This window comes from Rattus norvegicus, chromosome 5, assembly GCF_021556685.1.
Source record: "Rattus norvegicus strain SHRSP/BbbUtx chromosome 5, alternate assembly SHRSP_T2T, whole genome shotgun sequence".
NCBI classification, from domain to species: Eukaryota; Metazoa; Chordata; class Mammalia; order Rodentia; family Muridae; genus Rattus; species Rattus norvegicus.
The window spans coordinates 162984953-163000057 of NC_141538.1; the positions used below are offsets into that span (position 1 = coordinate 162984953).

General features: G+C 43.0%; 1 protein-coding gene across 11 annotated transcripts in view; it reads right to left on the reverse strand.

Moving 5' to 3' along the window:
* Vps13d (vacuolar protein sorting 13 homolog D) overlaps positions 1-15105 on the reverse strand; it is a 225412-nt gene that overhangs the window by 140476 nt on the left and 69831 nt on the right. For all 11 annotated transcript variants that reach the window (XR_015619775.1, XR_015619774.1, XR_015619773.1 and 8 more), the window contains 6 exon segments: positions 14111-14323; positions 10155-10417; positions 8972-9105; positions 5514-5669; positions 3433-3643; positions 2682-2756 (listed from right to left, as the gene is read on the reverse strand). Coding sequence is in view for 8 of the 11 variants with exons in the window: in NM_001395589.2 (NP_001382518.1) it covers positions 2682-2756; positions 3433-3643; positions 5514-5669; positions 8972-9105; positions 10155-10417; positions 14111-14323 (1052 nt within the window). In the remaining 3 variants the exon portion in view is untranslated.

Genomic DNA, 15105 nt, shown 5'->3' on the forward strand with positions numbered 1-15105 from the left:
AGGAAGTGGGTTCTCAGAGCAGAGCATCCTGGCTTTAAGCAGCTGTTATTTTCACCTTGTCGACAAAAGGGACTAAGTGGCTTTAGTTCAATCACAATGAAATCCAAAAGGTTTGTAGACCGTGGGAGAAAATGTGTTTGAATAGCTAAAGAAGGAATAAAAATCATGGACATGATGAAGTATAAATTTAAATCGAAAAGCAAAGACGACTGAGTGGAAACTAAGCCGAGGGACGCAGATAGCTAGCCCACCCTCACTGTTTTCAAAAGTAAAGGGGCTTTAGCAGGTACAGTGAGCATCTCTATACACAATATGCTGGTGTGCGGCCTGGGCACAGCATTCTAGAAAAGAATGTGTTCTCTGCAGGAAAGAGCTACAAAGATACCACAGATATGTGCATAGCCTCATGTGTGCATAGCCTCATGTGTGCATAGCCTCAAGTGTGCACGCACGCACACACACACGCACACACACACACACACACACACACACACACAAAGAGAGAGAGAGAGAGAGAGAGAGAGAGAGAGAGAGAGAGAATACCAAAGTACTGAGTCAGCCTAGGTGTCCATCAGCATGACTGGGAAAAGAATGTATGGTCCAAGTGCACAATGCAGTAATTCAGCCACAGAAAAGAATGAAACGATGTGTTTTAGAAAAAGTGGACACAAATGGAGACCATCACACAAAGTGAAATAACTTGGGTCCAGAAAGACAAGTGTCACATGATTTCTCTCATTTGTAGATCATAGATTCCATATAGATACCCCAAATCCCAAATCCCGTTTGTAATATCACAGCTCCCCACTCACTTACACATGAGATTCCAAGGCCACAGGGACACTGCAAGCATAAAGCAGCCAGCCCTGCAGCTAAGCAGCGGTCCCACTGCTGGTACACACTCTGGCTGAAGCATCTGGGAAGACTAGCACAGATCTATAGAGAGAAGACTCTTCTGACTATAGATCTCAGCAACCTCAGCACAGGGCTTCTCTGAACATTGTTTCCTGACTAAAAATCTTTTACCTTGCCCTTAAAGGATGCACTTTGAAGCTTCTCTTGGGTACCTCTGAATCCCACGGGGCACTGCTCTCTGTTTTGGGCCCCCTTTTAAGTTATAAAAGGGCTACACAAACACAAGCTCTGCCACACTGTGTACTGAGCAAGTAGCACATAGACTATGGTTATGTTAGCCAAAGGATGACTCTTGTCTCAGGCAGGCTAGAGAACCATTCTACTATGCTACTCAGGACGGCATGAGAGTTAGTTAAAACACATAACTGTGTAGGATTGTCGATTTAATTTTCTTCAGACGAGGGCTGAGCTCAAATGATGGGAACCATGGAATGGTAAGACCACATTTAAGAAGGAGCCTGCCATGAAATCTATCAATAAACAAAATGCAGTGTGGGCCAGGGGCACAGATCCACGGGAGAGCACTCATCTAGCATGTACTAGGCCCTAGGCTTAATCTCTAGCACTAAACTCTGTGTTGCACACATACACATATAACACCTAGAAAGGTAGAGAATGCACCTATGTGGAAAGGCTGCCAGGAACCACAACTTCGGCAGTTTTGCTTTTTCTTAAAATAAACAAAAGGCAGGGTATGGAGTACAACGGTGGAAAAACACAGAGTGCAGCGGGCCTCAGTAGAAAGGACACAGGCTTCACATCAGACAGACCTCTCTTTAATGCATGTTAGGTCAACAGCAATGGATAGACTCAGACAAACTTGCTTCACCTGTCTGAGCCAGTTTCCTCATCTGAAGTACAGAGAATAATGGCTATTTCTAAGAGCTAGGAGACTCCACAAGAAACCCAGAGCCAGGCTGGGGACAGGCATGGAGCTCAAAGTGCTTGCCTACTGGGTTCCATTACCAGCACTGGATAAACAAGGCAAGGTAGTTCACACCTGTAATCCTAGTGCTAGGATTATAGAGATTGGAGGATCAGGAGTTTTAAGATCATCCTGGACCACATAATAGGTTCAAGGCTGACTTGGGCTACACAAATGTCTGACACAAAATAAAACAAAGATGGGTTTTGTCAGATGGCTCAGTGAGTAAAGGCACCTGCTGCTAAAACTGACAACTTAAATTCAATCTCTAGGACCCACATTATAGAAGGAGACAACTAATTCCAAGTTGTCCTCTAACTACCAAGTGTACCATAAACATACATCCACACAGGAAAATATATGTAATAGGTGTTTGTTTAAAAGACCAGAGACAAAGCAATAAGAGCTCAGCACATGATCATGGCCATGACCATCAGAGCCTTGGAGCCAGTACTATTACCAACACCACTAATAACTAGGACTAACCGCTACTTCAAAGTACCAGGTATTTATCCACGGCCAGGGTCTCCTACTGGAGCGCCACAGGGAAGGAAGCATTAGCACTGAGAGGCTCAGTGACTTGCCCAGGGTCCTTTAAGAGCAACTGATGTGTGGAATAGGGAGAATCTGACCCACACAGCCAACTCCAAAGGTAACCTCCTGATCACAGAAAACCTTTTATTGGATCATAACTATGGCCAAACCAAAATGATGTTCAGTCCCACCCCCTCTTCAAGATACAAAGGGCTCCTTGAACCCTCTGTCTGGTGGAACTGAAGGGGAAATAAGGAAGTACCTGGTCAAGACAAACAGCAGATAATGGAAGCCACACCCAAATTACCTTGACACACCAGAAGAGCCTTGCGACAATCGTCCATGCTGAAGCCCAGCTCCTGTAGTCTAGCCAGCTGTAACTCTAGGAAACAATTTCATACACATTACTCTACAGGCGGATGGAAGGGGTGACAAATACCATTTCCTTTATGAAGCAAAATAGAGCTCTGAGTGTAGACTTCTAACAATGCACCTTGAACTTTTCTGTCATCCCCTTATGTTTTGGTGTTAAGAGTAGAAGACCATCATTTAGTGGGAACAGCACCACTTCAGAGTTTTCAGAGGAAAAGTCTCAAGTTTTGAAATTAAACTTGAAGGTGAGCCATACAACTCCACAAGGAGCTGAGGGGAACTACCTGCATACTGCAGCAGTTACCACAGGGCATCTGTTTCTAATTAAAAAGGTCATACTTATGGTTTACAATCATACTTAATGACAGTTAGACTATGAACAATTCAACTGTGCATCAGAAAATTGGAAAAGGTTAAAATGGGGTACGGGGTGTTACTAGTATGGTGAATAATTTCCAGCACCACAGAGACTGAGGCAGGAGAACTGGCATAAGTTTGAGAACAGCATGGATCATGTAGGATGTAGCAAATGCAGGGACAGTCAGGATGTAGAGTAAAACGAGAGAGAGAGAGACAGAGAAAGAGAAACAGAGACATAGAAACAGAGACAGAGACAGAGAAACAAAGACAGAGGGAGAGAATGAGTATTACTAAGAAGACTGAAGGGTTTCCAATTTGACACGTACCCAAGACAGGATCTAAGGTATGCCTTGACCCTTCTCTGACATCCTCTCCAATTCGAGATGCCCCTGGCAGATTACTGCTGACAGAATCTGCCTCCAAGGCTGCAGAGTCCGGTGCTGCAGCACTAGCTTGCTCTGGGATGGATTTTGCAATGGCAAGGAACAGCTGAACGTCATTATAGGAGAGTCTGATATCCAGGGCTTGTAACTGAATCTAATGGAATGTAAAAGGTAGCAATGGTTCTTAAAGTTGCTTTTGGCTTTGAGCCCACATATCACTCAAACAGAATTCCTACTTTATGTCCCAGAAGTCCAGATATCTTTATAACCTTCTCATTTAAAAGATTGCGAAGATGTTGAAACTAAGCAAATGATGATAAGGTACTATAATCTCAGCCATCAGATAATAGTCACAAAACCGAACAAAATTTAAAAAGAAAACAAAATACTGAACTAGGATTATTACTAGAGCAATTAATATCACACAAAATAGGAATATAGCGAGGGGTAAGGATCACCTATTGGTAACATTTTACTAATCCATTTTACATAGTGCCATTACATTTTTTTTTTAATCTCTGAAATAAACTGATCAACTGTGATGGGTAACTTTGTCAACATGACACAACCAATAATTACCTGGAGAAGACTCTCAGTGTGGGACTGACTGTATTGAGTTGGCCTTTGAACATGTCTAAGTGGGTGTGTCTTAAGTTAATTTACATGGAAAGACCCAGTCCACTGTGGGTGGTACCATTCCCTAGGCAGGAAGTGCTGAAGTATGTGAGAAAAATCAAACAATTATGATTACACTAATTTCTCCCTGCTCTTGACTCAGGATATAATGTAACTAGCTGTTTGAAGTTTCTGCCTTGACCTTTTTATAATGTTGAACCATAGCCTGGAATTGTAAAATGAAATAGCCTTTTCTCCTCTAAGTTGCTTTCCTTCAAAATATTTAATCACAGCAACAGAACTGAAACTAGAACATCAACAAAGTAGAGCTCTTTGCCCTCGATATTGCCAGCACTCAGAGATAGAGGTAGGAGAATTAGGAGTTCCAGGGCAGCCTAAGCTACACAGATCCCCATCAATAATAATAATAATAATGTTAATGATAATAATAATACATTATTATTAATAAAAATAACAGTGAATAAAATATTTTTCTTTATTCAAACATAGCCTGACTTGGTCAAGTGTGGAACCACCATTTCTGAAATGCACACCTCCTCAGAGGTAAGCAATACACTCCACTGGCGAGTGCAGCACAGATGCTGCGAGCAGGACTACAAAGGGTGCACAGGTCTGGAAGGAGCCTTATTCACTCACTCAGTATTTTCTAGTGAGGTACTGGTGAAACTGAAAAGCAACAAGACTTTCTCTATTGGCTCCCCATGATCCAAGTGAACCGTTCAACCATTGTCCTCTTACAAAAACCACGGAATACCTGGCTTAGAAAGACTGCTCTGTGGTTCAGAGCATGTACTGCTCTGTCAGAGCATCTGAGTTCAGTTTCCAGCACCTGCAGTAGGCAACTTACAACTGCCTATAACTTCACCAATTTTTTCTGGCCTCTATGAACATTCAGACAGACAGACAGACAGGCAGGCAGGCAGGCAGACAGATACACACACACACACACACACACACACACACACACACACACACACACACACAAAGAACAGCATCATTATCACCCTCTCCTGCCTGGCTTCAGCTTCAGTTGTCACTTTCCTGAACACCTCTCAGTCCCAGTGAGATCTGCTTCTGCCCTAACTCAGCTCCTGGACCTGGAATGCTTTCCTCCTCTGCTGGCTTATACCCTATCTGCCCCTGGACTCCTGAATCCTGTCGCACTCTACCCACAAGGAATATTCCTACCTTTGTTGTACTCTGCTTTCTGTCAACTTTCACAGATTGATACTAGCAATTTAAAGTCTTCTATCCTTTTCCACGTGGCAAGACCCTAGGTGACATCACATTTATTTTACATCTACTAAGGCACCTACAATGGTGCTAGACTGAGTGCCTACACAGAGAACCTACAGTGCATCCATGGGTTGGACACGGCTCAACATTACCTCTAGAATGGGTGGGAAGTCTTCACTGTTGAACGCATCCATCAGCCCAGAACTATTCTGGTAAGAAGAGTTCCCTACCAGCTCCACTTGAATTTGAACAGGATCCACAATTGAAAGAGCAGTGTCCTGCTCATTCCCTAGTCGGCATGAGAACACCTAAAAATGAAACACAGTAAAACAAAGATTACAACTTGCCTTTCGAGGATCTAGCACTTAGCAGCACCAGTGGGCTGTCTCAGGAGCAATCAGCCCTCTCACAAGACCTGAATCAGCTACTGAAGTAAACACTGTAAAGATCTGGGGCTGCCACTCTAGCCTGTGGCCAAGAATAGGTTCAGTAGTTCACCTGCAGGAAACTGTTTCCATTCACCCATGACTTCGAGAGCTCCTGCCCTTTGATTTAATAATCCCACTTCTCTCTAGAAACTACCCTAAGGAAATAATACAATACAGAAAATTTCATTAATAACTTTAATGGTTAAATAGGAAAAAAAAAAAAAAAAGAGCAACCAAGATTGCACTGCACCTACTTGGTGAAGCAGCTGAGTGGCCTAAAGAAGGGAGTTAAAGCCAGAGCCCGTGTAACACACTAACCCTAAGCCCGGCCCTTGAGAGACTGTGCTGCTGTGGTGGAGCATGCCTTTGAACTCTAGTAAGATCAGCACAACACAGACGACAAAAACACAGCCCCAAGTTAGGCACAGAGAATCTTGCCCATGATCCCAATACTTGGAAAGCCAATCCACAAGGACTATAAAAGCCAGCTGCTACACAGTGGAACCCTATTTTCAAGTGAAAATATAGTGATGATGATAATAATAATTATTAATAATAATAATAATACTGGTTTTAAGGATAAGATAGAACACACCAAAAAACAATAGAGATTATATATTTTACAGGAATTTTCCCTCCTTTCAGAATTTCCTAATTTTAAAGTGCATTCATTATTGAAGCTGAGCAAAAAAGTACATAGGAGTCCATTACATTAGACCTCATACACTGTATACATGAAATACTAACAAATAAAAATGCTTCAGGGCACACAGAAGGAAATGGCGAGAGGGGCTTGCACTCTGAGGCCAAATTACTGTAGTATTCAAAAGGAGCATGGAGGAAAGTAGGGACCATTCATCTGAAGCTACTCATCTCCTGGCAAGACTCTATCTTCGTGAGGCATTTTTCTTCATACTTTGTAAACCAAGGAATATCAAAACCCTCTACACTATTCAAGATTAAGGCATTATGCTTCATCAATTCTAGTCATACCACCTAAAAATTTGGGCATCTCAAATATTTTGCCACTTCATTTTACTGAGACCTTGAAACAGGACACTTTCATTTCCCTTTTCTCTTTGGCAGGCTTCAGCTATACAAATTCCAGTGGTACTGACTATTCCTTAATCAATCACCACAATGCCCCACTCAGCACTGGGCTTGTCAGGGTCTACAAAGCAGATGACCTGCAAGTCCATGGTCAACTCTAACATCTGAGCATGCAGCTCCTTGTCCCAAAGTGAGATTTCTTCACCTTACAAAAACAAGTGGTCAAGGAGCGCCTCTCTCCCATCCCATTCTACTCAGCTACATCTGAACACTGAAGGAGGACCATATACGGCTTCCAGTGAGAATGAGTAACTCAGTGGGAGGGGCTCAAAGTTCTATCAGAAGGGATAAGAGGCTGAGCAAATATTCCACTACATGGTAAGAGGCACATTCACTATGATCCCTGAGTTTTAAGAGCAACCTAGAGATGTCTTCTGCCTTTTCCCTTCTCGAGACTTAAGAGACAGAGTGAATGAATGCTGCTTAATATCGTATATGACATATCTTGGTGACAAAAAGTACCCAGGTACAAATTTCCGCCTTCATGATAACCGCATCAACAGAGACATGGTTCTTTAGGTCACACATGGCTCTCCAGAGCAGTACTATAGATTATATATTCCAGAATGATACCATATAAAACCCTCATGCCTTTCCTAAGAAGGCCTGCCTTATTCCAGGGCCCTGGCTGTTCACAGGACTGTAACCAGTGTGCGGAAAGAGAATTCAAGACAAGCAGGCTTACTGCCTCAGCTGTGCAAACCTGCAATAGAGTTTTTCTAAAAGTTTAGAGGAAAAATATTCATTTTCCTTTTTTCTTCAGAGACTACACAAAACCAACTGTGTCTGGCAATTCATTACTCAATCCCCAACTGGATCTCCCTTCTGAATCCTCCCGGAGAGGTCACAGGGAGATGTGGTGTAAGATGTTACCGTGGCATGTGCTAAGAGCCCTGTGGTACATGCTTTCAGCACTGGGAAGAAATACTGCCTGAATCCTGGCTGGGGGATGAGACAAGCAGAAACAGACCACCCAACAAGGTACTAGTAGGAATGGGAACTAAAAAAGTCTCCCTGACTCATGGTCTGAGAAGGCAGGGTGTGTAAGAAAAAGTCCTGTGTCTTCATAGCCTTGCACTGGAGGGGAGAACATAGGAGAGTAAGCTACCAGACTGAAGGAGAAAGCAAGAGGCCCTTTACTAACAATGTTTCTTAAGAAGAGCTCAGGAGGCCATGATGAATATGGTGGCACAGGTCTGCAATCCCAGCTACTCCAGTGGCTAAAGCAGAAGAATCAAAAGCTCAAGGCTAGCCTAGACAACTGGGTCAATCAAAATAGAAAAAGACTGAGCTGAACAGGAATGTAACCTACCTCAGTTGATAAGAGTACTTGCCTAACAAGCACAAGGCCTTAGGTTTAATGCAAAGCAATACACGCATACAAAGACACACACACACACACACACACACACACACACACACACACTCTCTCTCTCTCTCCATTATTCATACTATATAACCACATTATATATAAATTATAAACATACTATATATGTATATCACATCTACTATATATGTACACACATATAAATTATATACTATATATCTGCATATAAATTACATATATATACTATATCATACATATTATATACATACTATGCCTATTGAAATCATATAGATACACTATATATCTGTGTATATAAATTATACTGTATTATATATATTATAAATTATATACACTACATATAGCCATATATGAATTACAAAAATACAACACACTACATATATTTTATAAATATATATATATATAGAGAGAGAGAGTTATATACTACACACACACACACACACACACACACACACACACACACACACACACAAACAATCAAACATATTTATACATAAAGACCAGGGTTTTGAGTCTTTTCCCAGCCCTACTGACTCAGAAACTCTGGAGATTGGGATGGGGAACTGGGTGGAAATGTAGCTTAGTAGTAAAATGCTTGCCTCAGCATTCACAAGGCCCTCAGTTCCATTCCTAGTACTGGAAGATAAGCATTCAGAAGACAAATACTTTTCCAGATGCTTCCCTTCAGAGCCCAACATGCAATGCTGTGGTCAACACACAAACTTACCTCAATGCCAAACAAACTTCCTGAAAAGGGGCGATCAACAAAGCGGGGTTTATAGGTGAGCACTGTGGTACCTTTCAGAATAATGGCATTGGTATCAAAGCAGGACACATCTTCAACAACCACAAACTCTGTGCCTGCAAAGGACAGCATCATCAGTCAAGGCAAGCAAGGAAGCTAGCATCACCAAGTGTCCCAACGTAAGTGGCACATTTGTACCAGGTGAGAATACCAACTGTTCACTCTCCAGGACAGCTCTGAACATCCTGCTTCACTACTGTCCTAGACTTGGAATCTGGAAAGCACAGCTGGGCTAACAGAGCAGGGCCTAGCAGAAAGGATCAGAATTAGCTCCTCTCTTTGACCTGCATGTTCAAGACAGATGGAGAAATGACATCCCAGTCACAGTGGGAGGCCCCTGAGGATAAGAAGGGTTTCCCAAGCTGGAGAGATGATGCAAGGGTTAAGAGCACTGACTGCTCTTCCAGAGGTCCTGAGTTCAATTCCCAGCAACCACACGGTGGCTCACACCATCTGTAATGGGATCTGATGCCCTCTTCTGGTGTGTATGAAGATGGAATACTCATATACATAAATACATGAATAAATAAATCTTAGGGGGAAAAAAGAACATCCCTTCTCTAAAGGACTAGAATCCAAGCAAAAAGTCAGATTGATGGTCAGGTAGCATAAAGCATCACAACAGGTTGGCACAGCTGTTCATGCTGCCCACAGGAGTGCATACCACTCGTGTCCAGCTGCCACTGTTAGGAAGCACTGTCAGCTTTGTGATCATTCGTGTCTCAAAGACTCATGCACACTGGGTTTTAATCAAAACAAAAAAAGGCACTATGAAGCTAGGTGTAGTGGTTTACACCAACAATCCCAGCACTTGAAAGACAAGTTCCAAGCCAGCCTGTGATATAGTGCTACCTGCTGAGAGAGAAGACAGAGAGGAAAGAGGCAGGAGACAGAGACAGAGAACACAGAATCACTTTATTCCTAGCACTCAGAAGACAGAAGCAAGCAGGTCTCAGTGTTTGAGGTCAGCCTGGTCTAAGTGAGATCCTGTCTCAAAAAAAACAAAACAAAAAGAGGTGTGGCTGGCACAGGGAAAGTGTCCTGTAAGACGGGTCTGACCTAACATCCAAACCATCAGTCAGTGAAGCACACTATGAACAATTACCTGTTACATTGACCTTGACCTCCAGGTGCCTCTCATTGGACACAGGGAGGGATGACCGTTTGGTGACTACTCCACTCTTAACGGTTTTGGGAACAACAGCAGATTCACTGCTGGCATTGCGGTAGCGTGCAGGAGTGACATTTTGTTTCTTAACATCACTGGGAGTGTGCAGGAAGTCATGGACCAACAGCAGCCAGTCAAATATGAGAAACACTCGGAGGTTGTTGAGAACAACAGTGAAACAGGAGGAATCCTTCGTAGATCTACAAAAAAGAAGGCAGAAAAAAACAGAATTGTAAAGAGAAACATGTATTTAATCACTGCCTAGGCCTCCTAAGACCCAGCAAGTAGCAATTCAGTGTTACTCTTCTGTTTTTACATTATCCCTGTATTATCCAAGGTGGCCTCAAATGCCTGGACTCAGTGATGCTTCAGGCTGCTGTCTAGCTGGAAATTCAGGTATGTAGCACAATGCCAGGCCCCATTCCAGCGATTCTTAATTAAACTGCCAGCTTTGAGTGGGAAACACTCTGAGCACTGCTCACAAAGTATTAAGCTTTCTGGAGGTTAGTCATTTGTTTTAAAGAATTTATGTCTCAGTATTTTGCTTACATTCATATCTGTGCAACATGTGCATGCCTAGTACCCATGGAAGTAAGAAGAGGGCACTGGATCCTCTGGAACTGGAGTTACAGACAGTTGTAAGTCACCATGTGGGTGCTGAGAACTGAACCCAGTTCTTCTATAAGAGGAATAAGTATTCTTAATCAATGAACCAACTGCCAGCCCTTCATTAAAAAATAATAATAACCAAGAGTAAGTACTATAGTTAAGAAGGCAAGATAGCAGTGCCTTTAACTAATATGATTCTACAACAGGCACTTGGCAGTGTTGACATTGTTGGCTGTCTTTAATAATAATAATAATAATAATAAAATAATAATAATAATAATAAACAAATATACAATTTATCATCATCATCACCACCACCACCACCACCATCATCATCATCATCATCATTGAGCAGGCACAATTACAATAGTAGGTAGAGCTGGGATGGTCTTAGCCATGCCGCAATCCACAACACAGCCTAATCTGAAATACCAATGCAGGATACACATCCTAGTCCAACCCAAAGGCCCCAATCCGACCTGAGAGCCTATGGGTGCTCTTTTCGTTCTGTTGTTATATGTATGGATGTTGACTGTATGTGTGTCTTTGCACTACCTGTGTACAGTGCCCAAGGAGACCAGAAAAGAGCCTTGGTCCCTGGGACAGGATTACTAATGGTTGTGAGTCATCATTGGAGTTCTAGGAATGAAACCTGGGCCCTCTGAAAGCAGCCTTAACTGCTGCGGCATCTCTCCCTGGATATTACTAGAAGAGTTTGACTGGCAAGCCTATGCAAGTTCTCCAAAATGCCAGCAGAAAAATCCAAATTCTGAGTTGCTTTTTGCCCTTGGCACTTCTTTTAAGAATGGCCGACCTGCCATGCTGGTCTAGGAAAGGCTGGTCTAGAAGGAAGAGCAGAGGCTTAGAAGTCAAGAAATGCACACTAAAGTCATATCACTCTCAACCTGTTTGCTCATATATAAAGCGAGAATACTAACACTGTAGGAGAAAGCACGGGGCACACAGCAGGTACTCTCCAATGCCAGCTTCTTTCCTGATGGGTAGGTCTAGGATTGATGAGGTTCTCAGAAGCTCAGGACTGCTTCACGAACACCACATTCATATACGAGTGCTATCTGACTTCTTTAGCTACAACTAACCTCAGCCCCAATCTTTTAGCCTGAGGAGGACATTGGCCATAGGAGGATCGTAAGCATCCTAGAGTAGAAACAGGGCAGAGGGAAAGGTGGGGACAAGGACTTATAGTTTTCAAGGATCCCAAGAAAATCACTCAGGCCTGGCCTGAAGCCACAGTGTCCTCAGGTCAATAGCCAGCCCTATTACCACATATTACCACACCAGCAGTCAGAGGAAGGGAAGCCAGAAACAGGCTAGCGATAGGTCACAGGGTCTGGAGGTTGAACTTGTGAAAAAGACCCTGGCTCTGGCTGTACATTTACTCACTTCCAAGCCTGTTTGGGAAAGGCTGATTTAGGGGTGTGCCTAAGGCTGCTTTTTTCCAGTCTTATTTCTGCTAAACCTGGCTTGTTGCCTCTAGTTAAAGGGCATGGTGAGACACAGCTCCTTCTCACACACAGCATTTGTCACAGAAACACTCTACCCTTTGTAATGAACAAAAAACGTTGCCCTCCGTAAAAATTTTCCAGCCCATTTTGAGCAGAGACTGTCAGAACTCAGAGCTAACTGGAAAGTAAGTGTGTCAGACTCTGCTTCTGGAAAATATTTCAAGCCTTTAAACACTGTGAAGTGATTTATATTTGACATACAAAATCCCAACAGAAGAACAATTCTTCCTGAAGCAGTTTGCTCCTCTCACTAACAAGGGCACTTCTGTTAGCAAGGGCCAAGGTAAGAACTGATTGTTTGGCTGCATGAAATTATATGCCTTTAGTATATATGCAGAATAATACTTTGGGCCTCCTGCATATTAAAGCCATGATGAGGAGGGTCAAAGAGGTGACTACTTAGGAAGTCAAGAACAGTAAGAATAAAGCAAATACCAAATTATCTCTCTACAACAAGACCAAATACACAGAAGCCTTCCCTTCTGAGAAACATCTTCAAAGAGGCTGCCAAATACACCCATCACATCCCAAGACTATACTTAGCTACTGACAGAGGCCAGAGGGCCTGAGAGTTAGGGGGACTCAGCTATGATATCAAAGACAGGGCTAACTTGTGACTACTAGACTTTTAAGCTGTGTAACCTTCCAAGAGTCACTTACACCTTCATATGTAAAAGAGGAGAAAAATTGCCCTTGTTTGCAGATCTGGGAGGATTCAACTGGCAGTAGGTAAGGTGCCTGGTCAAGTCAGGAAGCCACTAGCATTTCCACTGTTGGGTACAAAAGAGCTAAAATGTCTGTTTTGCCAGACTTCCTAAAGTCATATGAAACACCAAGCCTCCTTCCTTCCAAGGCTAGACTCTGACCAGCACACTGAAATGCCAGTTGTACAAGTATACGGATAGCCACAAATCATAAAAATCTCACACAAGCTATGATAACAGTAACAGCAGCAGCTGCTGCGGGTGCCAAGTGACTTGTCAGAATGACTCAACTCTCACCCCTGCCCAAGGATAGAGGTCTAGGTTTTTGTTTGAATTTTGGTTCACTCCATAAAAGAAGAAAGTCAACTTCAAAGCTCAACAAGGATGCATTGCTATGAAGAGGAAGGCTGTCTTGGGGATAAGGTCTGCCTGATTCTAGGCCATCTTCCCTCCCCTCTCTGCCCCACTGCCAGACAGGAATAAATAACCTTCAAAACCACCCTTCTTTCATGCAGACCAAAAGGTTTTTTGGCTTGGGTTTTTTCCTTAGACTCACATAATTTCTTCCTTCCCCAAGCCACTTTACAAATTAAAGCTTACAAGGAGGTTGATTTTGAGGATCTGGCTCAAAGCCAAACTCCTTTTTTTATTTTTCTTTTCTTTCTTTTTTTGTTTAAAGCAACAGAGACATCTTTTGGTGAATCCATAATACTGCAAGTGAGCAGGAGCTGTTAACACAGCACAGTGCTGGTGAAAGCTTGTGAGCTTCCAACTGCCTATCTTCACAGCTCCTCTCTGATGTTCTAAGGCCACAGGGACTTGGCCCACTGGCATGAAAGGAAATATCACCATAAGGAGAGGGAGAGTTGGGGAGCCAAATGTGGGGATAATGCCAGCACTGAGGAAGTGGAGGCAGGAAGGAAACCCTGGGCTACATAGTAAACTTCAAGCTACACTGGGCTACATGGTGAGACCTACTTGGGGGTGAGGGGTACAGGGTGGAGGACAACACAGACAGACAAAGGAAGGCAGAGCTGGCGTCTGCCTCCACTACCTGAAATGCAGTTCAATCTGAATGGAGCCCTGGGTGGCGCTGCTGCTCTTGGAGGGCTGAAAGATACAGTTGAACACATTGGTCATGCCATGGCTGGGCTTCTGCCCAGAATAGCGGGTGTCAAATGCCATCATAGAATGGGAAACCAAGTTAATGGACTTGGTCTGGTTGGAAAAACTCTCATAGAGCAGCTTACATTTCTTAAAGTCAAATCTGAAAGGGAAGAAAGCAAAGGAGAAGTTAAACACAATCCTACCTTATAAAATGTAGTTCAGGTGTGGAACAAGAGTGACATCATCAGTATACCAGAGTACCATTCAATCTGAGATCCTGAACTGGATTTGTTCACAGGGCACTCAAAATGCAGTCAGTAGCACTGTGCCTTAAACCTTTTCCAGTTGCAGAGAGCAGATTATATCCACAGGAATGCATGAGGAATAACAATATACCCAATCTATTATATCATTAATGATTTACCACCCCATGTCCCGTCCTAGACTAACAAAGCCATGTTTTAAATCATAATCCCCAGTGGATATCCAGGGTCTCTTTTGACTTCATCTGTGAAATTATAGCTTGCCTGAGGCTTCTCTCTCCAGAGTCAGCAGACACATCTGTGTAAGACCACTATAGCTCACTGGAAACAACATCCTATTCTGCACTCAGGGAAGGAAGAAAACTGACCAACCAAGAGGAAGTGCATCCAGACCCACTGTCTTTTTTTGGAAAAAGAGAAAGTTGCAAAGAGTGATTAGGAGTTGCTCAGTACCATTATGATACACACAGAATCATTCCACATTGAAAAATTCAAGGTATAAATCAAAAGAGTAGCTGACCCATAAGAATGCAGGTTCACCATGGCATGGCTCCCCTCAGCTGAACTAGGAGCAGGCCACACAAGCTTTGAACAGAAAGATGTAAGTCAGTGCTTCAGACAGGCCTTACTAGCCTTGACATCCCATTTTCAAATGTGACCCAACTTCCCAGTCATATAA